Source organism: Hyla sarda, chromosome 1, assembly GCF_029499605.1.
Source record: "Hyla sarda isolate aHylSar1 chromosome 1, aHylSar1.hap1, whole genome shotgun sequence".
Classification (NCBI taxonomy): Eukaryota; Metazoa; Chordata; class Amphibia; order Anura; family Hylidae; genus Hyla; species Hyla sarda.
The window spans coordinates 477,012,072-477,039,226 of NC_079189.1; the positions used below are offsets into that span (position 1 = coordinate 477,012,072).

The 27,155-nt window shown below is 41.4% G+C and overlaps 1 protein-coding gene across 6 annotated transcripts; it reads left to right on the plus strand.

Moving 5' to 3' along the window:
- The first annotated feature begins 2,202 nt into the window (after positions 1-2,202).
- SLC35E4 (solute carrier family 35 member E4) lies at positions 2,203-22,392 on the plus strand. Of its 6 annotated transcripts, none has more exons than XM_056537241.1 (4): positions 2,203-2,221; positions 3,288-3,468; positions 4,490-5,365; positions 18,835-22,392. In XM_056537241.1, exons 3-4 carry the CDS (start codon positions 4,729-4,731, stop codon positions 19,272-19,274), a joined length of 1,077 nt encoding a protein of 358 aa, XP_056393216.1. In that variant the 5' UTR covers positions 2,203-2,221; positions 3,288-3,468; positions 4,490-4,728; the 3' UTR covers positions 19,275-22,392. The 6 variants fall into 6 exon arrangements, with proteins under 6 accessions (XP_056393216.1, XP_056393214.1, XP_056393218.1 ...); XM_056537239.1 differs by lacking the exon at positions 2,203-2,221 and adding an exon at positions 2,759-2,866; XM_056537243.1 differs by lacking the exon at positions 2,203-2,221 and adding an exon at positions 2,759-2,866 and having other exon boundaries at positions 3,288-3,368.
- The last annotated feature ends 4,763 nt before the right edge of the window (positions 22,393-27,155 follow it).

Genomic DNA, 27,155 nt, shown 5'->3' on the forward strand with positions numbered 1-27,155 from the left:
TGTATGTGCGTACGGTTCCATCCAGTTTGCACCCTACGGTTTTTGACTTTGCACAGTTTTTTATTGGAATTTCAATCAAACAAGTAAAACTTAATTCAAAATGGAGTGAAAAGTTAAAAACGTATACGTTTTTTTCTTAAAAAACAGATGCAACCGGACATCATTTTTCAAACCGTATAAGGGTTAAAATTTGTACACACGTTTTGATACAGTTTAGGCCAGTTTTGAGGAATCCGTTTTTCATCAAAAACCTGATACAGGAACTGTATTGCAAAACATGGTGTGCATGCAGCCTAAGTGACTTGCACAATGTTGTCCTACTACAGAGCAGATACTTAACCCCTTAACGACACCGGATGTAAATGTAAGTCCTGGTGAGCGGGTGCTTAACGCACCAGGACATACATTTACATTCTATACATAACCGCGAGCATCGGAGTGATGCTCGGGTCATGGGCGGCAGGTCCCGGCTGCTGATAGCAGCCAGGGACCCGCCGGTAATCGTGCGGATGGCCGCCATTAACCCCTCAGATGCCGTGATCAATACAGATCACGGCATCTGCAGCATTGCGGTCACTAAAATGGATGATCGGATCGCCCGCAGCACTGCCGCGGTAATACGATCATCCATAACGGCAAACGGAGGTCCCCTCGCCTGCCTCCGCTGCCTTCCACGGGTCTTCTGCTCTGGTCTGAGATCGAGCAGACCAGAGCAGAAGATGACCGATAATACTGATCAGTGCTATGTCCTATGCATAGCACTGAACAGTATTAGCAATCGATTGCTATAAATAGTCCCCTATGGGGACTATTAAAGTGTTCAAATAAAAGTAAACAAGAGTGAAAAATAAAAAAAATAAGTAAAAAAAATGTGGAAAAACCCCCTCCCCCAATAAAAACATTTTCCCTATTTCACCCCCAAAAAGTGTAAAACAAAAATATTTTATATACATATTTATAAAATATGTATTGAAAGTTTTATATAAGCAAATATAGTATCAATAAAAAGTACAGATCATGGCGCAAAAAATGAGCCCTCATACCGCCGCTTATACGGAAAAATGAAAAAGTTATAGGTCTTCAAAATAGGGGGATTTTAAACGTACTAATTTGGTTAAAAAGTTTGCGATTTTTTTAAAGCCCAACAGTAATAGAAAAGTATATTATCATGGGTATCATTTTAATCGTATTGACCCAAAGAATAAAGAACACAGGTCATTTTTACCGCAAATTGTACGGCGTGAAAACCAAACCCTCCAAAATTTGCTAAATTGCGGTTTTCTTTTTAATTTCCCACACAAATAGTATTTTTTTGGCTGCGCCATACATTTTATGGTAAAGTGAGTGATGGCATTACAACGGACAACTGGTCACGCAAAAAACAAGCCCTCATACTAGTATGTGGATGAAAATATAGAAGAGTTATGATTTTTTGAAAGCGAGGAGGAAAAAACGAAAACGTAAAAATAAAATTGTCTGAGTGCTTAAAGGAGTTCTCTCTTGTTTATACTGTTTTTTGTTATTATGTTTGTGTGTTATGTGTGTATAAGTATGTGTTTTTTTATGTGTGTTGTGATTATGTATATATGTATTATCTTATCTTTTGTGAAGATCCGGAAGCTGGCCCCTTTTTCCTCCAGCGGCTTGCTGTGCACCTCGGCCTCCGCCATGTTGTGTTCGGTAAGTGGGATGTCGGGGGGGGGGGGGGGGTGTTCTTGCTTCTGTCCTTCCTATCTTCTGACGTCCGAGGCAAATCTTTTCTCCCTGTTTCTTCCGTGGCTCAGCGACGAATCTGCGGCCTCTTCCAGTGCATGCGCAGGTAGTTTGTCTGTTTTTTTTACCAATAAAGTTTTTTTTTGTCTAATTGACACTGTCTGCGCATGTGCGAGTACGCAAGTGCTACACTAACAGCGTAGCGTATGGTAGGTCTACGCTAATAGCGTAGCTTCGCGCAGTTTGTCATTTAGACAAAAAAAACTTTATTGGTAAAAAAAAAACTACCTGCGCATGCGCCGGAAGAGGCCGCAGATTCGTCGCTGAGCCACGGAAGAAACAGGAAGATAACATTTGCCTTGGACGTCAGAAAATAGGAAGGACAGAAGCAAGAACACCCCCCCCCCCCCCCCGACATCCCACTTACCGAAAACAACATGGCGGAGGCCGAGGTTACACAGCAAGCCACTGGAAGAAAAAGGGGTCAGCTTCCGGATCTTCACAAAAGGTAAGAAAATACATATATACATCACAACATACATAAAAAAAACACATACTTATACACACATAACACACAAACATAATAACAAAAAACAGTATAAACAAGGGAGAACCCCTTTAAGGCCCAAATGGGCTGAGTCCTTAAGGGGTTAAAAACCAAGTCGTTTAAAAAAAAAATATATAAAAAAAAAAAAGGAATAAATGAGGTTATGCTGGACCTAACACACTAGACCAGTGTTTCCCAACCAGGGTGCCTCCAGCTGTTGCAGAACTACAACTCTCAGCATGCCCGGACAGCCAGAGGCTGTCCGGGCATGCTGGGAGTTGTAGTTTTGCAACAGCTGGAGGCACCCTGGTTGGGAAACACTGCACTAGGCCACAGCGTCACCATGACAACAGATTATGACCCTCACTGAAAAGTCGCTAAGCAACGCAAACTGGTCCAGCCGGAGCGATCGATAACCACACATTGGGCACCAATCAGAAGAAAGGAAAGGCGACAAGCCCCGCCCCTTTATTACTTTTACCCTATCGTCACTTCCTGCTCTCATTCAGTAGCAGGCGTGCGCTGTGACTGACAGCGGGCTGAGCCAATCACGTGTCGTCTATTGTGTTGCGCTGTCACTGACCATGTAGCAGTCACTACGCATCTGTAAGTAGAGTGTACATGACTGTGGGAGGTCGGTGAGTGACGTCACCACTGGCCCTGTAAGCGGACACGCACATTAACCCTTTATAAAGCATCAGCTGTTCCCTAAGTCACTTGTGTATTGGACTGCACATCGATGCTTTGTGTACTATTAGTGGCTGTATAATGTTACTCTATTAGATGGGGACTGCTTCCAGGAACTGTTTACTTTTCCAGGGCAGGGGTTCTATATTTGGAAGGCTGACATGGGAGGTATGGGATGTTCAGGGGAGGAGGGCACAGGAAAGGAGGTGCCCATGAATCACCAGACATCATATGTTTTGTTATGTTCCCTTCACTCTCTTGTTGCTAGGAGACTGATTGGGGGATAGTATGTAACAGTGTAATGTCCTTATTTCTGAATGAGCCTTGAGATCTGCTCCAGTCTTCTGCAGGATCCTGGATGGTGAATACACAGGGAAGGAGGAGGCTGCTGCCCACATCACCATCATCATCATCACAGCAGGTCAGATATTTATACCGGGCGCTGATCACACAGGGTCACACTGGGGTGAAGGTGAACAATGGCTGACCGTCAGACGCCTCATCTGTAGATCCCCTATGAGGTAGGTGGCTTCACCACAAATGGAATGATTTCTTACAATATACAACAATCAGAGTCTGTAGTACTGGCAGATCTGATGACACCATGGGTTAGGCTGGGTTCACATCACGTTTTGTCCCATACGGGACCGCATACGGCAGGGGCAGCTGAAAACTTGCGCTCCTGTATGCCTTCGTATGCGGTCCCGTATGTAATTCATTGCAATGAGCCGACCGGAGTGAAACGGTGACTTCGGTTGGCTCACTTTTGCCCCGTATGCGGTTTTCCACCGGACCTAAAATCGTAGTCGACCATGATTTTAGGTGCGGTGGGAAAACCGTATACGGGGAAAAAATGCCCCTGCCGTATGCGGTCCCGTATGGGACAAAACGTGATGTGAACCCAGCCTTATTAGGGTATAAAAACAGACATACTACATCAGGATAACAACGTAGCATGGTTACATTGTCTTTTCTTTGTGAAAACAATGATTGTTTATTATTTTTATATATGATCCATATTATTATATATGAAGCAGACTGTTTGCCATAGAGAACCCCAACGATCAGGACTGTCCGTAGCATTGTATGTTGAGTCTGGTTTCAAGTTACAACGGTCCAGAAAAGACAATTGTATGTTGAAACTATTGAAACCTCAGGCCATTGTAAGTTGAGGAATCACTGTACACCTGTTGCAAAACTACAACTCCCAGCATGCCCGGACCGCCAACGGCGGTCCGGGCATGCTGGGAGTTGTAGTTTTGCAACAACCGGAAGCACCCTGATTGGGAAACCCTGCCATAGAAGATTGAAAAGCATTAGAAACCATTTAGATACTAAATAAATGTCTATTTGTTTTGTTTGTAACTTAAAATGTTATTGTTTTTAATCATAACACACAGTTTTGCTTTACACAAGCAATACAAAGTCTGGTTTTCAATAACATATCACAGCCTGTACGTGAGCAATACGAAGTCTGTTTGTTTGTTTTTCTATTGTGTATTTATTGTATTAAACCACTATGTTTACTATTATATAACACAGAATTCTTCAAGTGTTCAGTATGAAAACAGAGAGTCCTGGAAAGACTGAGAATTCTTGAAGACAAGGAATTTTATTATTACGTAGCACAGAATACTTCAAGAACTACAGTATACAGCTAGATAGTCCTGGAAAGACAGAGTCTATGAAGACAAGGAAATATACCAGTGGAGACGATTAATAAGAAGGCATGCAGATCCGGCAGTGACGTAGTCCAAGGAGGAAAGTTGCCAAAACGTTCAATGTGTTTAGCACCCAACAGGAAAGATGAGGTTAAAATGGATCCTTCTGATAGAACGTCTGCTGATTCTGTCATGCATCCCAAACCAGAACAAGCCCCCCAGGAGCGAGGAGGCACCAACAAACTGTACCTCATTGCTGCAATACTTACCTGGTTGATAACCGGTACCACCATCTCTAGTCTTAACAAATGGATATTTGCCGTTTACAACTTTAAGTACCCGTTGTTACTGTCGTCGCTTCACATGCTCACAGCCATTCTGTTGGACTATCCAATTCTCAGGTTTGGATTGATCCAGGATAAAACAGAGGAAGAACTTCCCCTGAATACTGGTGCTCGCTTTAAAGTGTTCCTATTGAGCGTGACATTCTGTTCCAGCATTGCCTTTGGGAATCTTGGACTGAGCTGTGTTCAGCTTTCTTTTGCACAGATGATTTACACAACTACCCCTATCTTCACCTTGGCTCTTTCAAAACTTTTCCTGGGCACCAAACACCATGTCCTAAAATATACTGCCATGATACCTATATGTCTGGGAGCTTGTTTTAGTATTATTGGAGAGGTGCAATTTGACCAGACTGGATGCATCTACCTTTTTGCATCAACGTTTCTCAGGGGGCTGAAATCCATACAGCAGAGTAAGTACCTGCCAATAGTAGATATTGATCGATGCATATTGTAGTATTAGCTGTACTTTACAAGTATGCACCAATGTCTTGTAAAAAATAGGTTGGGTTTTTTGGACTATTTATGTCCCATATTAAAGGGGTACTCCAGTGGAAAACTTTTTTTTTTTTTTTAAATCAACAATTTGTAAATTACTTCTATTAAAAAATCTTAATTTTTCCAGTACTTATTAGTTGCTGAATACTAGAGAGGAAATTCTTTTATTTTTGGAACACAGAGCTCTCTGCTGAATCAGAGAAAATCCCCATAGAAAACATATGCTGCTCTGGACAGTTCCTGAAATGGACAGAGATGTCAGCAGAGAGCACTGTGCTCGTGATGTCAGCAGAGAGCTCTGTGTTCCAAAAAGAAAAGAATTTCCTCTGTAGTATTCAGCAGCTAAAAAGTACTGGAAGGATTAAGATTTTTTAATCAAAGTAAATTACAAATCTGTTTAACGTTCTGGCACCAGTTGATTTAAAAAAAATAAAAAAAATAAATAAATAAAAAACGTTTTCCATCGGAGTACCCCTTTAACGAGAAAAAAAAAATATTTTTTATAGGAAATAGTACAAGTATATGTAACTACAGTTCTCGAGTTCATGCAGGGACATTAAAAAAATATTTTCCAGTGGAGTACCCCTTTAATCAACTGATGCCAGGAAGTTAAACAGATTTGTAAATTACTTGTGTTTAAAAATCTTAACCCTTCCAGTACTTTGCTGCTGTATACTACAGAGGAAGTTCTTCTCTTTTCTGAACTTCCTTTCTGTATGACCACAGTGCTCTCTGCTGACACCACTGTCCATTTTAGGAACTGTCCAGAGCAGGAGTAAATCTCCCTAGCAAACCTATCCTGCTCTGGACAGTTCCTTAAAATGGACAGAGGTGTCAGCAGAGAGCACTGTGGTCATACAGAAAGGAAATTTAAAAAAAGAGAAGAACTTCCTCTGTAGTATACAGCAGCTGATAGATACTGGGAGGATTAAGATTTTTAAATAGAAGTAATTTACAAATCTGTTTAACTTTCTGGCACCAGTTGATTAAATTTGTTTTTGTTTTTCCAGTGGAGTACCTCTTTAAGTGTAGCTGGGAAAAAAAAGATTTAATTCATTGTACTCCATATGGCACCACATTATACAGACATTCTCCTCTAGAAGCAGTGGCGTTGTCTGACAAAGCATGGCATAGTTTTGTTTTGTTTTTTTAGATTTTTATTGAATTCTACAGAAAAAAAATTCTGATGAAATCCGAGGCATACCAATTTACAGTAGAGCCCCAAATACTCATACAAGTACTGAATTATGGTTGTACAGGACCATACTATACCCAGGTCCTTGTACATGTGACCATAGATAAGTCCACAATGTAATCCATTGTATAGGACATGTTATGTATATAATAATTCATGTTTCAATTCACCCAAATTGTACATAACCTATAATTGTCGCCCATAAACCACACATAAAATAACCAAAACAAAAAAATCTCTTTATTACCAAATAACAATACAAGGCACGGACAAAAAAATCCCCTAACCTTAAAAAACATGCATCCCAAATATACAGAGAAAACCCATATGGCAATACAGTGATCCCTCAACAACATACAATGGTCTTTTCTGGACCATCGTAAGTTGAAACCAGACTCAACATACAATGTACAGACAGTCCAGAACTGCGACACGTGTCAATGACTGGAAGAACCGACCAATCAGAATGGGAATTCACTAGTAAAACCCCTGTATTACTGAAGTGTATGCACTGACTGATGTCTGGTAGCGCCCCCTACAGTACAGGGAGGTATTACATGTTCTGTACACTTTACCTGTACCAGGGTTATCTGCTCCTTTGGACACCAGGTAAGGGCGACTCCATTACTTTTTTAGGACACTGTGTGTACTGTACAGGACCCCGGAGAAGCTCCTGTCCTCTACATAGACCAGTGTTTCCCAAGCAGGGTGCTCCCAACTGTTGCAAAACTACAACTCCCAGCATGCCCGGACAGCCAAAGGCTGTCCGGGCATGCTGGGAGTTGTAGTTTTGCAACAGCTGGAGGCTCCCTGCTTGGGAAACACTGACATAGACAGTGATTTACAGCTCCCAGCAGATCTTTATTACTTTTATATGTAAGGATTTGCTTTATCTATATTAGTTATCTACTTATTTTTCTTTAATCCTCAATTTTTCCTATTTTTGGATGACATTTTGAGGCTTCAGAACCAATTACCAGGTTTCCATAGAGTTCTGGTGTCAACATACAATGGTTTCAACATACAATGGTCATCCTGGAACCAATTAATATTGTAACTTGAGGGACTACTGTATCAGATGGAAAGTTATTGGGCATATGCCACTACCAGAAAAATAATAAAGACCACAATGTGCATAAAGTTTAATAAATCAAAAGCCAAAGTGCTTAATTGGAAACAAATATACCTGGGGTAGACATGTGACTGTGGCCATATGGGGATCCATGTGCTGCCTCAATTTGTGACCCAAATAGTAACCTCTTGTTTGTACTTTATTTTAAACACCAAACAATTGTTGGGTGAGAATGCAGTTTAGCAGATCAGGTCGAACACCACTATACTAGGTTTAGTTTGGTTGTTGCTGGGCTTCATCTTGTTGGTATTAGGACTCATTCACACTATGGAATCTCTGCCCGGATATACTGATATCCTGGGCAAAGGTTCCATTTGTTCAAACACTGGAGCTATGACTGCTAGGACATCTGCAGTGGAAATTCTGTAGTGTGAATGGTGCAGCAGAATCCAATTGAAAACAATGAGAGGCTGCTGCACCATATTCTTTTAATCAGAATTTGGCTAGGAAAATTAAAGGGGTACTCCCGTGGAAAACTTATTTTTTTTTTTTTTAAATCAACTGGTGCCAGAAAGTTAAACAGATTTGTAAATTACTTCTATTAAAAAAAAAAATCTTAATCCTTCCAGTACTTATTAGCTGCTGGAAGTGTTTCTTTTTGAAACACAGAGTTCTCTGCTGACATCATGACCACAGTGCTCTCTGCTGACATCTCTGTCCATTTTAGGAACTGTCCAGAGCAGCATATGTTTGCTATGGGGATTTTCTCCTACTCTGGACAGTTCTTAAAATGGACAGAGATGTCAGCAGAGAGCACTGTGGTCATGATGTCAGCAGAGAGCTCTGTGTTCCAAAAAGAAAACCATATACTCTGTAATATTCAGCAGCTAATAAGTACTGGAAGGATTAAGATTTTTTAATAGAAGTAATTTACAAATCTGTTTAACTTTCTGGCACCAGTTGATTAAAAAAAAAAAAAAAAAAAAAGTTTTCCACGGGAGTACCCCTTTAAATGACATTTATTCCTGATATTCTCCCCCATCACAGATAATGTTTGAATGTGTGCTTGTTTGCTAGATGTTGGTTTTATTTTTCTGGGACCAACATCTAGCATTGAAATTATTTTAAATAGATAAATTATTCATTAATAATTGATGAATAATTATAAAAGTACCCCACTCTGCATTAAAAATTTTTCCCAATTATAGAATTTTTCTCGGAAATGTTTTTTTTTTTTTTCATGGCTTCAAAATTTCAGTTCAGTTCAGTTTTCAGTACATTTGACATTCAGGCCACAAGTCCCTGAATGACTTCGGGTCTAATGACCCCAACTGAAAGCATCATAAGGAAACTGACCTACAAACTGTGAGTTCGGGCCATTGAATTCAGGGTCAGAGGTGCATAATATGAATGCAGTGTCCTAAAAATTATCCAAAGGATAGGGGATAAGATGCCTAATCGCACGGGGCATGGCCTAGATGCCGGCGTGAGCGGCCGCATCGTGTGAGGGCTCCCACTTCCCCTGCTAAAATTACCCTGCATATTTACCGTCTGGATGGTATTGGAATCACTGGTGTTGAGTGGTCCTCCGGTTGTGTCCTCGGCGGGCTCCGGTGTCTTTTGATGGAACGGGTGGCTCCCGGTGCTGTGGTCTTCGGGTCCTGGTGGTGAGAAGGCTGGTCTAGGGCTGCGGCTGCTATGGTCTGGTGGAGCGGCCCCTGGGTCCCTGGCTGCTGTTGGTGCAGTGTGCAGAGGCTCTCCCCAGCTGCTGTGAAGTCCTGGGTGCCCTGCATTGAAGGTCTGTGGTCTGGAGCCATTGTAGGCCTTCGTGGGCGGGGCCTTCTTCTCTCCCTGGTTGCTGTGGCAATTCCCGCGGCTGGCGGGAGCTCGCTTGTGGGGGAGGAGCGCACATCTTGTGGGGTCTCTGCTATCTTAAGCAGGAGAGGTGAGATCTATTGCTGCCTGGACTGCTCCTCCAAAAGAAAAAGGCCGCGCTGAGTTATAAAGAGACTGTCTGGGCTGCTGTTGTGGTGTCCCCAATACCCTGCACTCCATTTGGCCTCATATTCCTGCTGCTATCTGCGGACTGCAGTGCAGAGGAGACCTCTGCTTTATTGATTGCCTGCTGCCTTGCCCTCTGTCTGTGATTACCCTTGTTGACTTCATCTAGGCTTGCTGGGTCTTGTGGTGCATCACACATTTGCTGGGGTCTGCTCTACTGATTGGGGAGACCTGCGCTTATTGGACTGTGTTCCTAGTGACTTTCTACCTGCTCTCTGTGTGTCTCTGTCAGCCATGGGTGGCTCCTGTGGTGGCAATAGACGTAAGAAATCCAAAACTGAATGCTACAGCCTCTTGGCCGACTTCTGAGGAGGATGCCTCCTCTGATGATGGTTCCTCCCGATCCTGTGTCCATCCCATCGGGACCCTGGTGCTCAGCCCCCCCCGCTTGCTGCTAAAGTCTCTGTGTGTAAGCGGTGAAAGCGCTGAGCTTTTCTCTAGAAATCTGGACCGTCCTATGGGCGACTCTCCTGATCCACCACTGACATTGTTTGAGGGGTCTCCAACTCTTTAGTGAACTTGGCGGATGCGGAGGCTTCTCTCCTGTCTTTAATTGACCTTCTTGACCGGTTTGGCTCGATTTTGGGCTTGCGGGTCAACTGGGCTAAGTCTTCCCTAATGGCGCTTGCTCCTGGGGTTCCCCTTCCTTTTACTCTCCCAGCTGGTTTGCAGGTGGTTCCTCATTTTAGATATCTGGGGGTGGAGGTTACTACTTCCCTTGAGGAATATATTTCCCTGAATTTGGAACCACTTTTGAGCTCTACTGTGGAACCGCTGAATGCCTGGTCCTCGCTCCCCTTGTCCTTAGCAGGCAGGATTAACATATTTAAAATGATTTACCTTGCTAAGTTTCTTTATTTGTTCTATTTAGCTCCTCGTATTCCTCCTAAGAAATATTTTTGTATGCTGTGTGGTGCTCTGGGATCCTTCTATTGGCAGGGCAAGCCTCCCAGACTTGGTTGGGCTCTCCTCCATGCCCCTATAACTATGTTCTTGCATCCCAACTGGTATATGCAGCGTGGTGGATCGACCTGGATCCTTCAAATTCTGCTACTGCCTTTGCTGGAGCACTTATGGGCTCCTACAGAGCTCTTACCAACTCATTCTACAGGTACCATACTCACTTTCCTTCCCCTTCAGACAATGGCGAAAGTGTGGTCCGTGGTGTCGGGTAAATTTCCACAACCCCTGGTATCTCCTAGGGCACCCTTGTGGGGGAATGTGCATTTTCCACACCTGCATGGGTTACAGGAAGTCTGCTTCTGGGGGACTCATCTTGCTGGGATGTGAGCATGTATGAGTGTCTGTTTTTGTCCGTCTGTGTTGGGCCTTTCTCCAGTCGGGTCTCGGATCAGACTCTTATAAGCTGGAGGCATGTGATTAATCCTACCTTGAATCCTTGTGCTTGTTGTGATACTGATCTCTGACCTACAGAGACTGTTGTTTTTCTGTTTCACCATGTTGGTGTTGTAGATTATAAAATTGCAAAATCTAAATAAATACTTAAAAAAAAAAATGATGTCTTATCACAGGGGGGAGGGGGTCCAGCCGCTGGGACCCCCGCGATCTCCGGGCTGAACACGGTGTTCAGAACACAGAAGCTTGGAGCTTCCGTGTTTGTGATGTCACGCCTCACCCCCTCCGTTCATGTCTATGAGAGGGGGCGTGACAGCTAGTACACTGGATAGGGAATAAGATGTTTAGGAGCGGAGTAACCCTTTAAAGGGTGTCTTCCCATGTTCAGGTTATTGATGCAGTGTTCCACAGACATGAATGGATTTAAAAAGAGAAAAAGTCCCAGTATTTCCTTCCTAATGATCCATTCCTAAATGTGAGAACATACTCTGTCTTTTTTATGCTGCTCTTTTGTTAGTTAAAAATATCTTACCAGTTTAGTGTAAAATATTTTATTGTGTGACAATTTAAAGCGGATTTCCAGGGCCATAACATTTTTTATATATGGCTAGGAGTGGTGCAAAAATAAAAAATGAGACTCGCCTTACTCTGTTCCCACTTGTCACCTCATCCTTCCAAGATGAGCGGTCTCTGCAGGAACTGCCCACTCAACAGTCACTGAGGCGGGATGGCTCATCTCGGAAGCAGGAGGAGGTGGATTCAAGTGCAGAATGGACAACGCCAGAGCGGGAGCTGGGGGGAATCAAAGGAAGTAAGTATTACTTATTTTTTATTTTTATATCCCTCCAGCCATATGCAATTTTTTTTTTTTGTCTCCAGCCAACCTCTTTATGGAAATTCACAGTAAAATTGTGAGTGCATAAAGCCCAGTCTGTGTTCACTTTATTATGTTGTCCTGAGGACTAATAGAAATATTATTGCATCAGTCATGTCTGCATGAGGCCAACTGTAAATTTCTCTACTTAACGTTGAAAACCAGTTTATACTATAACTCATGACTGATTTGCATCCAGAATAAGAGATATAAACTGTCACTTGTATTAGCCCTGGGGGATCTGGGAATCATCTGTTTGCTCTGTTTAAATGACTTTCTTATTAATAAAACTTAGGGTATGTTCACACAGTGGATTCACAGCGAGTTTACTGCTGTGAATTTGAGCCGCAGGGTTTTTTTGCAGCAGAAATTAAGCAGCAGGAAACTTACTGTAAAGCCACCCGTGTGAACATACCCTAAGGCTGAGTTCGGGGGCTCCATTAAAGAATCTGTTTAAACAGTTGGGACCTAAGCTGACAAAAAATGCTGGTCTGTTTACACACACAGGATCAACTGCGGATTGGAAGTTGTAGAATCCACAATTGCGGATCCTCAACTGTGGATTTTACAAGTCAATTTTTTATGGCATTGGAAAATCTGCAACTTCAGATCCGATGTGTGTGAATACACCTGCAAGTAGTATGTCCAGTCGCATCCTGCTTAATAAACAGACACCAGACGAAAACCAGACAGACCCCATTAAAGTCAATGGGATCCGTTGATGTGGTTCAGTTGAATGTCCTGTTTAGTTTTTTGGCCCCACCGGGCCTGTAAAGCATATGTGAACAAGGCCTTACACGTGTGTCTAGACAGAGAAATGCCCTATAAACTGGCACAGAATAAGGGCATAGGGTAACAGTGCCAGGAATAAAAAAAATCTTTAACAATTGGTGACAGTTGTCAGATGTGGATTTTCCCCTCTACCAAACATCTGAACTACTTACTGTACTTATTTTCTCAATATTAATATTTTATTCCTACCAGAATTTCACAGAGGGAGCTTTGAGAATATTTCTGCAGAACAGGGCTTGGCTGTTTATGACTCAGTATGTACTCACTGTACTATTTTAGTTAAAGGGGTTATCCAGGAAAAACTTTTTTATGTATATCAACTGGCTCCAGAAAGTTAAACAGATTTGTAAATTACTTATATTAAAAAATCTTAATCCTTTCAGTACTTTTTAGCTGCTGAAGTTGAGTTGTTCTTTTCTGTCTCAGTGTTCTCTGATGACACCTGTCTCAGGAACAGACCAGAGTAGAAGCAAATCCCCATAGCAAACCTCTTCTACTCTGTACAGTTCCCGAGACAAGCAGAGATGTCAGCAGAGAGCACTGTTGCCAGACAGAAAAGAACAACTCAACTTCAGCAGCTGATAATTATTGGAAGGATTAAGATTTTTTAATAGAAGTAATTACAAATCTGTTTAACTTTCTGGAGCCAGTATATATATATATATATATATATATATATATATATATATATATATATATATAGTTTTTTCCTGGAACACCCCTTTAAGTTTAGTACTTTAATTAAAGCTTTGTTATTATCTGATACTGTCTGATTTAGTTAGGGTAAAAGTCAAAGATAGAAGCCAGATGTAACAAAGTACCAATGTTATAGCTGCTGATATACAATACACATGAATGTAAGAGGTCCATAGATAATCTTATTACATGAGATAGGTGTAGATCACAGAACTGGCACCATGTTTATTCATTTAACCCATAAATGCCTCCTGTATTTTCTCCTGTAATCCTATTGTTAACTAGAAGCCAGGCTTCACGATGTATGTGGGGGTGTCACCTGCCTGATACCATGTTTGGTCCTATTCATTTAGCTAGTGGATACACTGCACTGACTGTGCAAACAGAGAGGTCTGGTATCCACCACCATTGTCATTATTTTCACACTGCAAAGCATGCATGGGGATTTTTGCTTGCTCTTGCAGCCTTGTGGTCCTGGGATTTAATCTTGCTTAAAGGGGTACTCCGTCCCTAAGACATCTTATCCCCCATCTATATTTGACGCAAGTGTTTTGTTTTTTTTTGCGCCTTTTTGGTTTTCACATTTCTACTGATTTTGCGTTGTAATCCACTGATTTTGGCAATACACATGATATGGGTGGGGTTTATGAACTGTGCCTTTTTGTGAAAAGGCGCAAAAAAGGCGCAAAACCACCGAAAAGTTTCTAAAACTACACCAGCTTAGCTTAACTTTTTGCTGTATGTGAAGAGAGAAATTTCAGAAAATGTGACCTGCACAAAATTTATCAAATGCTGTGTGACCATTTAATAAATTTGGTGCTTCTACACATTACCAGCACACAAAAAAAAGGTGTAAAAAAAATGCTTCACTTACACCTACAATCGTAAATGCTTCACTTACACCTACAATCGTAAATGCCCCCCACAGTGCAGTGCAGCTTGCTGTGTAACCACATTTACAATAATATTACAGTGACCCCCTCCGACCTACGATGGCCCCGACATACGATCATTTCAACATATGATGGCCTTTCAGAGTTGGCAACATCAACATACGATGCTTTTGTATGTCGGGGCCATCACATAAACGGCTATCTGAGAACACCGACTGCTTCAGCTGCCGCCGAATAGCCGTTTATGGTGCCCCGTGTGGTCCGCTGATTATCACTCACCTGTCCTCGGGGCTCCGGAGCGTCTTCTTCGGGATCCTCTGCATCGTCGGCGCTCTCCATCGTCATCATGTCGCTGCGCACGCCGTCCCGTCATCAAATAGGAGCGGCGTGCATAGCGACGTGATGGCGGCGACGGAGAGCGAGGATGCTGGGAAGCAGAGGCCTTGCCGGAGCGGCAGGGACACCCCGGGGGCGCGGCGACAGCGATGAAGGGCGACATCAAGGGCAGCGGTGACGGTCCGGAGCGGTGGGGAAAGGTGAGTACAACTTCCTCTACCAGTGGTCTTCAACCTGCAGACCTCCAGATTTAGCAAAACTACAACTCCCAGCATGCCTGGACGGCTGTTGGCTGTCCGGGCATGCTGGGTGTTGTTGTTTTGCAACATCTGGAGGTCCGGAGGTTGTAGACCACTGTCCTATACTTTACATTGCACAGATCCCTCAACATACGATGGTTTCAACAAACGATGGTTCATTTGGAACGGATTACCATCGTATGTTGAGGCACCACTGTATATGTCTTTATTTAGTGCTGTCATGAATGTCAGTACTAAAGCCATTGTATGTAAACAAAATGATTGTAACTTTGGATATACCTTTTACATTATCCCTAAGGGCAATTCAGTGTCATTGTTCTGTAATAAACTTCAAAGAGCAGGCGAATCCACCATTTGCCACTTATAGTCCCTTTACATTAGGAGTAGACATTATAAGGCTTCATTTCAGAGTTGTTATTTAGCATTGGATGATGACACTGCTGGCAATAGTCTGAAGAGTCTATTTTACATTGGTTAACGGCAAACTACTGTAGTAACTCTGCGGAAGGAGCCAAATACCTACGGAAGAGAATTTGGTAGATTTTTTTTTTTTGCATTTTTAATTTTGAGCTTGACAGCAAACAGCTGCTCACACTCTGACAGCTGAAAGGGGTTGCCTGGTGTCGGTCATTTTGTTGTTGTTTTTTTTCAAACTAGCTTAAAAATAAAAATACTCACCTGCTGTCGCTACCATTGGCCAGTCAGTGATTTTTGGTTCCTGTTTCGATACACAGTGAATCCCCGCACAGCCAATCACTGGTTGAGGTGGGTAACTTCTATGGCCAGTGATTGGTTGAATAATGGGCATTACCTTTGTGTCCAGACAGGGCTCTGGAAGTGTGGATTATAAAAGGGAGTTAAAAAGCCCTTTTCAATATACAGTGACAGATTTGTTTTTGCTGATGGAATGCATAGCAAAAAATAACCTCCCAAAAAAAACAAATGATCAAGCAAAATGCTGTTATAAACTTTGGGTGGGAATCATTTCCTCCACCAGTAAAGAGTGGCAAAGTTGTGCTTTAGCACACAAACTGGAGCTTGCTTAAAATTTTTTGCATAATTTTGCCACTTTGCTCTGGTGCAGTGAATGATATATACAGTGGGGATCAAAAGTTTGGGCACCCCATGTAAAAATTTGTATTAATGTGCATAAAGAAGCCAAGGAAAGATGGAAAAATCTCCAAAAGGCATCATATTACAGATTAGACATTATTATAATTTGTCAACAAAAGTTAGATTTTATTTACATCATTTACACTTTCAAAATAACAGAAAACAAAAAAATGGTGTCTGCAAAAGTTTGGGCACCCTGCAGAGTTAATATCTTGTACTGCCCCCTTTGGCAAGTATCACAGCTTGTAAACGCTTTTTGTAGCCAGCCAAGAGTCTTTCAATTCTTGTTTGATGTATCTTTGCCCATTCTTCCTTACAAAAGTCTTCCAGTTCTTTGAGATTTCTGGGCTGTCTGTCACGCACTGCTCTTTTAAGGTCTATCCATAGATTTTCAATTATGTTGAGGTCAGGAGATTATTAATAATAACAATCACAGCAGTAATAATAAAAGTGACAAAACAGTAAAAAGCTGTATTGAGGTTTTCCCAAATGACCCAATAAACCTGTCACTATCAGTGGTTATTTTAGTATGTCAGGGTTGTCAAGAATACAATAGGCAAAAACTCTGCGGCTGGTATACTTTAAAAAACTTTTCTGAAATACCCATAGAATACTGTTATGTTTTATTTGCAGGACACCAAAGTATAGTCTACCACGCCTTTGTGTCCTGCATATAAAATATATCCTGGTGTATATGTTTGGCCTATTAAATCTGTGTTTTATGTTTGAATACCTTTTGAGACAGTATCTGATGTACACAGACAGCAGAGATACCAAACATGATTTGAATAGGACCTTACGTGCAATAATTGAGGAGCAACAGTGTGCTAGCCTTTGGCTGTCCGGGCATGCTGGAGGTTGTAGTTTTGCAACAGCGCGAGACACCCTGGTTGGGAAACACTGGTGTACTACCTAGTTTAGGCTACTTTCACACTGCTGTTGTGCCCCGTTGGAAAACGTCTGTTAGGCTACTCTTTTTCTTTTGCCTTATCCAGACGGGGCACAATGGGCAACAACGGGTCCCTACAGATTCCATTTACTATTATGGGGTCCGTCGAGCACCGTTGTTTTTTAACGGGAGAAAAAGAGGGTGCTTGCAGTATTTTTTTTCTCCCACTATTCTCCCCTGGTTCCCTAAAGTGTGTTGCACTGCCGTGTCACAATGGCAGTGTGAATGAAGCCTTAGTCACAATTGAGGAGTCACCATGGTAAGCAGCATTTTCATCAGGTTGTGCTATAACCATAGCTACCAGACTTCTGACTTACTGTATGATTTATTCACATGTACATTATTCTGTGCAGATTTCATGTCTGTGCAGAATACTGGATGTGTGAATAGATCATAAAGGACTAAACCCACAGGTTAAAATGGAAACAATGATCACTCACATGTTTGTTTCCAGTGATAGGAGAAGATACTATGACAAATTGCTATAAAACAACCACTAAAAAATTTTTTATATATATATATATATATATATATATATATATATATATATATATAATTTTTTTTTAAATATATATATTTATATATAGTGTGTGTGTATATATATATATATATATATATATATATATACACCCCATATATATATATATCCAGCATGCTAGGCTTTAAAATTAGAAATATCTAAATGTACATTATGTAATATGAATGTGATATCTCGGAATTTAAAAAAAAATTACATAATATCCTATATGATATGCAAAATTGCATAAAAAGGCTAAGACATGGATTGTTGACTCCCTGCAGCTCCTTATTATATAACTGCAGGCACTATATATGGCATTATAATGAAGGTTCCATCAATATGAAAATGTATGTTGAAAGATAAACATAAACTTTCTCACTTCGTACGCTAATTTTATTTTATATAAAGGAAGATCTTAGGGTAAGTTTCAGTAAATGAATGTTATTCTTTGTATAATGAAAAGCAATACAGTTTTCCAATATAAATGATCTATTTTTGCTGTTACTCAAAGGGAACGTCCATTGTTTACCTCTATGGATAAAACTCTGTCGTGGTCATGTGATGAATGCAGGAGCACCTGACCGATTGCAGTTACATTATATATATTTTTTTTTCATCCACTTGAAGTAAACAATAAGGTTATGTTCGCATATACTCCATACGCTGCAGATTTTATGCTGTGTAAATCAATATAAAGAAATAGTTGAACATACTCTGAAGGTTCCTATTGAATGACTGCAAGCCAGACAATCTTTTATGCTTGTATAACAGTTGATAATGCAAAGAATAAACTTCATCTTTTTAAACCAGAACTACCCTAAGGCCTCGTTCACACAGCAACATTTCCGAGCAGAATCCAGTGAAAAATTCAGCTCGGAAATTCTGTTGCAGCAGAGTCCCATTGTTTTTAATGGGATTCCACTACAGCAGGCACACATCTGCCTCAGAAATTTCAATTCGAGTCTCCGCAGAAGAATTGATCTGTCACCTTTTTCTGCGGAATGCATTGCCGTCTATGGAGACAGCACATTTCTATCTGGTCCTAGTGCCGGCATGTTCCGCCGGTGCCTGCTGTCTGCAGAATGTCTTCCACCATATTAACATAGCCTTACTTTTACAGGCATTTCTCTATGGCCATTGTATATATAAGAGACAACTATGTTCTTTGTGCTTTAGCTATATGGGCAATGTTTCTGTTATTCTATACTAAGGTATATGAATATCGATTTCAGCATTTCTAATGAATAAATCCTTGTTCTGATTTTAGGTTTCCTCCTCAAAAATGAAAACATCCATTCAGTGACACTGCTGTACCTGATGTCCATCCCCAGTTTCTGTATCCTGCTCTTGGCTGCGGTGCTGCTTGAGTGGGGGGTGGTATGGGAGAGCCCACCTGACTGCGACAACAGACTGTGGCTCTTCATCCTTCTCAGCTGCTTGGGATCGGTCCTATACAACCTTGCAAGTTTCTGCGTCATCACACTTACCTCTGCTGTCACCATACACGTACTAGGCAACCTCAATGTGATTGGGAACCTTGTCTTGTCCAGGGTGGTCTTTGGAAGCCATTTGACATTTCTCAGTTACATGGGCATTGGTCTGACTTTGGCTGGAATGTTTATATATCATAACTGTGATTTTATAGCTGGATACATTGGCTCCAGACGGTCTCTCCATGCCACAGAAAAACGTGTCAAGACTGACTAGATCCTTCATGCCAAGAACTTTCCTACTAAACGGTGTATTGAGGTCTCTGCAAGGAATAGAATGACTTCTGAGTGCCAATCCAGCGTGAAGACGTCAGATGTCCACCTGGCATCTAAACATTTCTGAAGATTTTATCAGGCCATCTAGAGGGCACCAGTGACTGAATGTTTCTTTCGAGAAACGGTGTATTAATTTAATATTAGCTCTTTTATTTGAATTCACTCTGGTTTTTCAGAGGAATAATATATTTTCTTATCTGTACTTCATGCAATAGTGTTCAGTACTGAACACCATGTTATTATACCTGGAAAACAGCCAAAACATACTAGCCAGCTGACTGCACCCTGCCCTGGTGTAACTTGATGGGCATATGTCTTTCTGTACTAACTGTAACCAGTACATGTGATGTGATGCCTTCATAACTAAATATAGCACACAGTATATTGATATTAGGGAGGGAATTTGTTGTGTGTCTTATTACCCACTATAAGATATTGTGTATCATCAGTCTTTTACAAAGGGGAAACTGGCAAAAAGTAAGGGGACCTCTCAGGTGCTTCATTTTGGCCAAACCATGGGCACCATAAAACATGCATAGGCTCCTTTACTACAGTGAGCTAGGACACTCTCAAACAATGCAAGAAGATTAGGGCATATCATCAAGGAGGCTTCTCTCTGCCAGCTTCTCCCCATCCTACTTGGCTTGACTGACAAGTCTCTCCTTATTTATGTAAAGAGAGAGACCTTTCAAAGAAGCCTATTGGGGAGAGCTTGAAGGAGAGCCAGCCTCCTTGTGTTTATATGCCGTTCCCAGTCTATCGGTAAACTAAGATTCCTCTGTAACACCGCAGCATTACAGAGTAAACTCATAGTACAAAGGGTACAGGCAGTATGAAGCACCTAACATGTTCCCTTTTAAGAGTCACTGTCGTGAAGTGGGCGCCTTTATTTAAAGGTGATGTCCACCTCATTTTATTAATTGCTTCAATGCATCCAAAGTGCAATTTAGGAATAGTCTTCATTATAAATAGCTTACTATTTTGTGGCCTTAAAGGAGTATTCCAGCGCAAAATAATTTATCCCCAATCCGAAGGATAGGGGATAAGTTATAGATTGCGGGGGGTCCGAGCGCTGGGGCCCCCCGGGATCTCCTGGACGGGACCGCGGCAGTCTGCTGGAAGGGGCGTGTCTGCCGCCGCGTCATGCGTGGACAGAACGCCCCCTTTCCAGCATACTGCTGCGGCCTCGTCCAGGAGATCCCGGGGGGGGGGCCCCAGCGCTCGGAACCCCCCTTGATCTATAACTTATCCCCTATCCTTCGGATTGGGGATCAGTTATATTGCACTACAGATGTCCTTTAAAGGGGAACTCCAGTGGAAACATGTGGAAAACAAATGTTTTCAAATCAACTGGTGCCAGAAAGGTAAACAGATTTGTAAATTGCTTATATTAAAAAATCTTAACCCTTCCAGTACTTATCAGCTGCTGTATTCTACAGAGAAAATTGTGTGGTTCTTTTCAGTCTGACCACAGTGCTCTCTGCTCTGTTCGTGTCAGGAACTGTCCAGATTAGAAGCAAATCCCCATGGCAAACCTATCCTGCTCTGGACAGTTCTTGACATGGACAGAGGTGTCAGTAAAGAACACTGTGGTCAGACTGGAAAGAACTTCACAAATTTGTCTGTAGTATATCTGTAGCATACAGCAGCTGATAAGTACTGGAAGGGGTAAGATTTTTTAATAGAAGTAAGTTATAAATCTGTTTCACTTTCTGCCACCAGTTGATTTGAAAAAAAAATTATCACCGGAGTTCCCCTTCAACTCCTATGCAGATCCTTGCATCTCTGTGCCAACAGACTACACAACAAACCTTGTTCATGCAGTTATGCAATTGTCTGTTCGCGATCAAATACCTCAGATGGGTTAAGGGTGCTGTCCTATCTCCTTACTTTCTGCTTTTTTAGTGGCCGTAAGTGGTTGGGAAAGCCAAAAGCAGCTGAAGCAGGGAAGTTAAGCAATTTGTGCATCTCCTATTGACTTTAATGGGAGTTACACAAACTGAGTAGCCCTGCAACTTACACTAGTTACGTAAACAGAGTAGCCCATGGGGCTACGCCATTTGTGCAATTCTCAATAAAGTCAGTAGGAGCTACACAGATTGCGTATTTTCCCCACTTCAGCTGCTTTCGGCTTTCCAGACTACATCCAGCCACTGCAAACAGGCCAGAGGAGCGGGAAAAAGCGCAAGTAAGGAGATGGGACAACCCCTTTAACCAAATAGGTTTTGTTTGTAGTCTGTTACCATGGAGACACATAGCTCCGCCAAGAAGCTGTAGTAACAAAACCATAGGATATTTCTTAGAACATTAATAGTGAAGAAGCTTCACCAGTTTCAGGAGAGGAGGATAGTTGCTAGTCCCATTAGATAGAGCCAGGATTTCAGAAAGTATAAAAGAGGCCTCATGATGGGGAGAAAGTGACTTTTTGTTCTTTTGTGCTATAAATAGCAATGTTTCCATAGTTCTGCCCTATAGCACAAGTGAAAGCACAATGTTTAATTCCATACGCTCTTATTCTATTTGCATTAATGCATTCATAGGAAAAGGTTACTATTTATAGACATTTTATGTCAGCTGAAAAGTATATTCATTATTTTGTATAATATCTATGAACCCATATTGAAGGCATTGTGTTTTCTCCTGGATGTCAGCTCAGCAAACTTGCCTATTGGTAATGTTATTATTTTCTCACTTGTTTTGTTCTCCAGGTACAAGCATGTTTGAACTGTGATTATTTCTCAAAATGCAATGAGATATATTTTATTATTAAGCATCCTGTTCTTATTGAAGTTTCCGTGGAATAGTTTTCTCCTACCAGTGTTACTGTATCCAGCCCCGTAGTTTATGATAAATTGTCAGTGCACAAAGAATCAGTAAGTGTCTCATTTTTCATCTGCAGACACACTTCATACATTACTGTATATTCCTATATTGTTTAATGAATATCACATCTGAATCAATAATATAGTTATGAGTTCTCTTACAGTATAGAAACTCTGCTATTATGTAGTATGTTCTAAAAACATTAAAGGGATATACCGATCTGAGCATGTTATTCCCTATCCTCAGGACATGATGTTTGCTGAGGGTCCGACCACTGGGGTCCTCACTGATCCTGAGAACAGGGACAAAATCCTCCCCGGATCAAATAGTGTGCAGTTAACACTCCATTCTTTATGGCCACTGAACAGTCCAGAGTACTCAAGTCGTGCAGCCTTATTGGACTGAATGAAGGGCGACTCAATAGGAATGAATAAAGGGCTGAATGCTATCCTGTAGAGAGGGCATAACAGATGCCTTTGTCCTGCCTGCAAGCATGATTATTAGGCATGTTACTAGGGATGTCCCGATACTGGTATCAATACCGATAATGAACATTTGCACTATACCTAATCCTCCCCGCCAGCAGGTTTTACGGAGGTGCAGTAGGCCTACTGCACTCTCAGTGTGGATTTAAAGGAGATATCCACTGCTGAAAAACGTATCCCCTATCCTCAGCATAGGGGATAAGTTTCAGAACGCGGGGGTCCAACCTCTGGGGGCCCCGGCAGCCCGTGGAAAGGGGGCGTGTTGACCACCGCACGAAGCCGCGGCTGACACGCCTATGGCAGAGTCGGAGCGCTGCCTTCGGCAATCTCTGGCTCTGCCATAGCGCTTTATTGAGGTGGAGTGTCGGCCGTCGATACCCGACACCCGCTATCTGGCCAGCGAGCCAGGGCCCCCGTAAAGGAGATCGCGGAGGGCCCCAGCGGTCGGACCCCCGTGATTTGAAACTTATCCCCTATCCTTAGGATAGGGGATACGTTTTTCAGCACTGGACTACTCCTTTAAGTGTCCGGTTCGGACGGCTGTCCAAGCCACCCTCTCTATAATCTGCTCACTAGCAGCAGGACTTAAAAAAATATGGTATCGGGTCATCCCTGTATGTTATGTTATGTTTCAGTTCCCAGAAGAAGATCTTATCAACATTGATGAATTAGTCATTTCAGGACTACCCCTGTAAATATTCTCTACTAGAACATACACGATTACTAACATCATTAAAACCACCTCCTTTCATTGTGTAGGCCCCCCTCAGCCAAAACATCTCTGACCTGTCATGAACCTGTAAAGGTGGTCCTATAGTATGTGGAAGAAAGATGTTGACACTTTTAAAGGGCCAACCTACATATTGTTCTCCTCTTAGTAAAGGGTAAAACTATCACACAGAAAATAACTTTATAAAAAGATATATTTTTTTTTTGTCAGAGAATTTTCTACAACAGGGGAATGGGATTTTGAAAACAATCCAGTTAATAAAACTGTCATTTTTGTAGTTACAGATAACTATTTATCATTTAGTACCCTTTTGCACAAGTATAAACTTTCCTCTGTTCTCCTTCCCCCTCTTATATTAAGGTGTGTGCATTGCTTCCATTCCTTAGCTGTTCCCTCATACCCAACTGGATTAATATACCAGGAAAGAGTAATATTAAAGTGACCACACACACACTGCAAGCTAAAAAATAATAATTAACTTCTGTGCTTAGGATTTCTATTTAATGAAAAGAGCTCTATAACACTGTTCACACCTATTAACGACACTACATTAGTAACATAGTAACGTAGTTCATAAGGTTGAAAAAAGACCAGAGTCCATCAAGTTCAACCTATAGCCCCAATGAGTCACTCATACTAGAATAAATCCCTGGATCACTGTTCTGTCCCTATAAATCTAATATAACCAGCAATGTTCTTACTCTCCAAAAATCCATCCAGACCCCTTTTAAATTCTTTTACAGAGTTCCCCATGACCACCTCCTCCGGGAGAGAATTCCACAGTCTCACTGCTCTTACAGTAAAGAACCCCCATATGTGTTGGTGTAGGAACCTTCTTTTCTCTAGACGTAGAGGATGACCCCTTATTATAGATACAGTCCTGGGTATAAATAGGTCATGGGAGAGATCTCTGTACGGCCCCCTGATATATTGATACATAGTTATTAGGTCACCCCTAAGCCTTTTTTTTTCTAAACTAAATAACCCTAATTCTGATCATCTTTCTGGGTTACTGTAGTCCTCCCATTCCCCGTTTTCCTCTGGTTGCCCGTCTTTGAACCCTCTCCAGCTCCACTATATCTTTCTTGTAAACTGATGCCCAGTACTGTACACAGTTTTCTATGTGTGGTCTTTCAAGTGATTTGTACAGCGGTAGAATTATTTCCTTGTCGTGGGCATCTATGCCCCCTATTTATGCACCACATGATTTTATTTGCCTTGGCAGCAGCTGCCTGACACTGGTCACTACAGCTAAATTTACTGTTAACTAAGACTCCCAAGTCCTTTTCCATGTCAGTTGTCCCAAGTGTTCTACCATTTAATACATAATCCCAGCCTGGATTTTTCCTCCTCATGTGCATTACCTTACATTTATCAGTGTTGAACCTCATCTGCCACTTCCCAGTCCAAACCTCCACCTATCCAGATCCATCTGTAACAGTGCACTGTCCTCTATTGTGTTTACCACTTTACAGAGTTTAGTATCATCTGCAAGGATTGCTACTTTACTATTCAACCCCTCTACAAGGTCATTAATTAATATATTAAATAGGACAGGACCCAAGACGGACCCCTGTGGTACCCCACTAGTAACAGTCACCCAATCAGAATAAGTACCATTAATAACCACCCTCTGTTTCCTATCACTGAGCCAGTTACCCACTTACACACATTCTCCCCCAGCCCAATCCTTCTCAATTTTATGCACCAATCGTTTATGTGGCACTGTATCAAATGCTTTGGAAAAATCCAGATATACGACATCCAGCGATTCCCCTTGGTGCAGTATGGAGCTCACCTCCTCATAAAAGCTGATCAGGTTAGTTTGACAGGACCGATCCCTCATAAAGCCAGGCTGATATGGAGTCATACATTTATTCATATCTAGATATTCCAAAATAGCATCTCTTAGAAAACCCTCAAACAATTTACATACAACAGAGGTTAAACTAACAGGCCTATAATCACCTTTTGTCCCCATTTTAAATATTGGCACTACATTTGCCATGCGCCAGTCCTGGGGAACAGTCCCTGTTACTATAGAGTCCCTGAATATTAAAAATTGGGGTCTGTCTATTACATTACTTAATTCCTTTAGAACACAGGGGTGAATGCCATCTGGACCTGGTGATTTGTCTATTTTGACTTTTTGTAGGCGGCACTGTACTTCTTCCTGGGTTAGACAGGTGACCTGTACTGGGGAGTTTACCTTATCTCGCTGTATTTCACCTGGTATTTCATTTTTCCTCGGTGAACACAGTGGAGAAGAATTTGTTTAATATATTTAGCCTTTTCCTGATCCCTGTTTATAATTTCTTCCTCAACATTTTTTAAAGGGTCAACACTTTCATTTTTGACCTTTTTTGATATTTATACAGTTTTGGGGTTAGTTTTACTCTCTTTGGCAATGAGTCTGTCTCTTTTTATGCGGCTTTCATCTGTTTTTTACATATTTTACATTTTTCTCTATAGCTTTTTAATGCTTCTTCACTGCCGTCCTGTTTTAGTAGTTTAAATGCTTTATTTTTGTCATTTATTGCCCCCTTAATGTTTTTATTCATCCATATTGGTTTTCTTTTATTTCTGACCCCTTTATTCCCATAAGGTATATACATCTTACAGTGGGAGTTTAAGATATTTTTAAAAGTCTCCCATTTAGTGTCAGTATTGTTCTTTTTGAGGACATTATCCCATTTTATATTGTTAAGGGCTTCTCTGAGTTGATTAAACTTTGCCTTCCTAAAGTTCATTGTTTTTGTGGCCCCTCGAGAGATTCCCTTATTGAAGAACAAGTTATAATGTATTATATTATGATCACTATTTCCTAGGTGTCCTTCTACTTGCACATTAGTTACTCTGTCAGGTCTGTTGGTTAATATTAAGTCTAGGAGGGCGCCACCTCTGGTCAGGCTCTGCGCCATTTGGGACAGATAATTGTCTTTAGCCATAGTCAGAAACCTGTTTCCTTTATGAGATTCACAGGTCTCAGTCTCCCAGTTTATATAAGGATAGTTAAAGTCCAAAATAATACACTACTGCTCAGGATATGCAGGTCTGGCAGAAGACCTCTAGCTCCCAGTCAACAATAAACAATTGGTCTGAAAAACCCTTAGTATAGCACACAAAGAGTATGGGGAGTGACTCTATTAAAACATAACTTTTACTAGATCAAAGTAAAATATCAAAAAATAAGTGCTGCATCCAGTGTGGATGACTCAGTGCAAATACCGGACAAACATGAAAACAATCTTCTCAATACTCATTATGGGTTTATGGATCGAATATGCCCCAATTAGAAAAGTATGAAGAAATATAAAATAGTATTAAATCTTGTCACAAATAATGTGAACTTGCTCATACAATAATTCTAGAACAAAGGTTTCTCGACGCGTTTCTGCCGAAGTGCCTCGGCGTCCTCAGGGGAAACCCTTATAGATTATTATTTTAAATCAAATAGGTGATAAAAGTCAAATACAACCCTCACAGACTAATGCAGGTCTGATGGTTATAATGTCAAGCATCCCCAGACATATGATACTGTAGGGGTGGCCACAGGACATCAGGTACCTAGAAAAAAGAAAAGGCACATGATAGTGTATCTAGGTACCTGATGTCCTGTGGCCACCCCTACAGTATCATAGGTCTGGGGATGCTTGACATAATAACCATCAGACCTGCATTAGTCTGTGAGGGTTGTATTTGACTTTTATCACCTATTTGATTTAAAATAATAATCTATAAGGGTTTCCCCTGAGGACGCCGAGGCACTTCGGCAGAAACGCGT

What these genes read in the sequence shown, in the direction of transcription:
- SLC35E4 (XM_056537241.1), top strand. Translation starts at nt 4,729, where the DNA reads ATGTGTTTAGCACCCAACAGGAAAGATGAGGTTAAAATGGATCCTTCT. An exon ending in GCTGAAATCCATACAGCAGA is followed by an intron (nt 5,366 to 18,834) that starts GTAAGTACCTGC and finishes TTCTGATTTTAG; the next exon opens with GTTTCCTCCTCAAAAATGAA.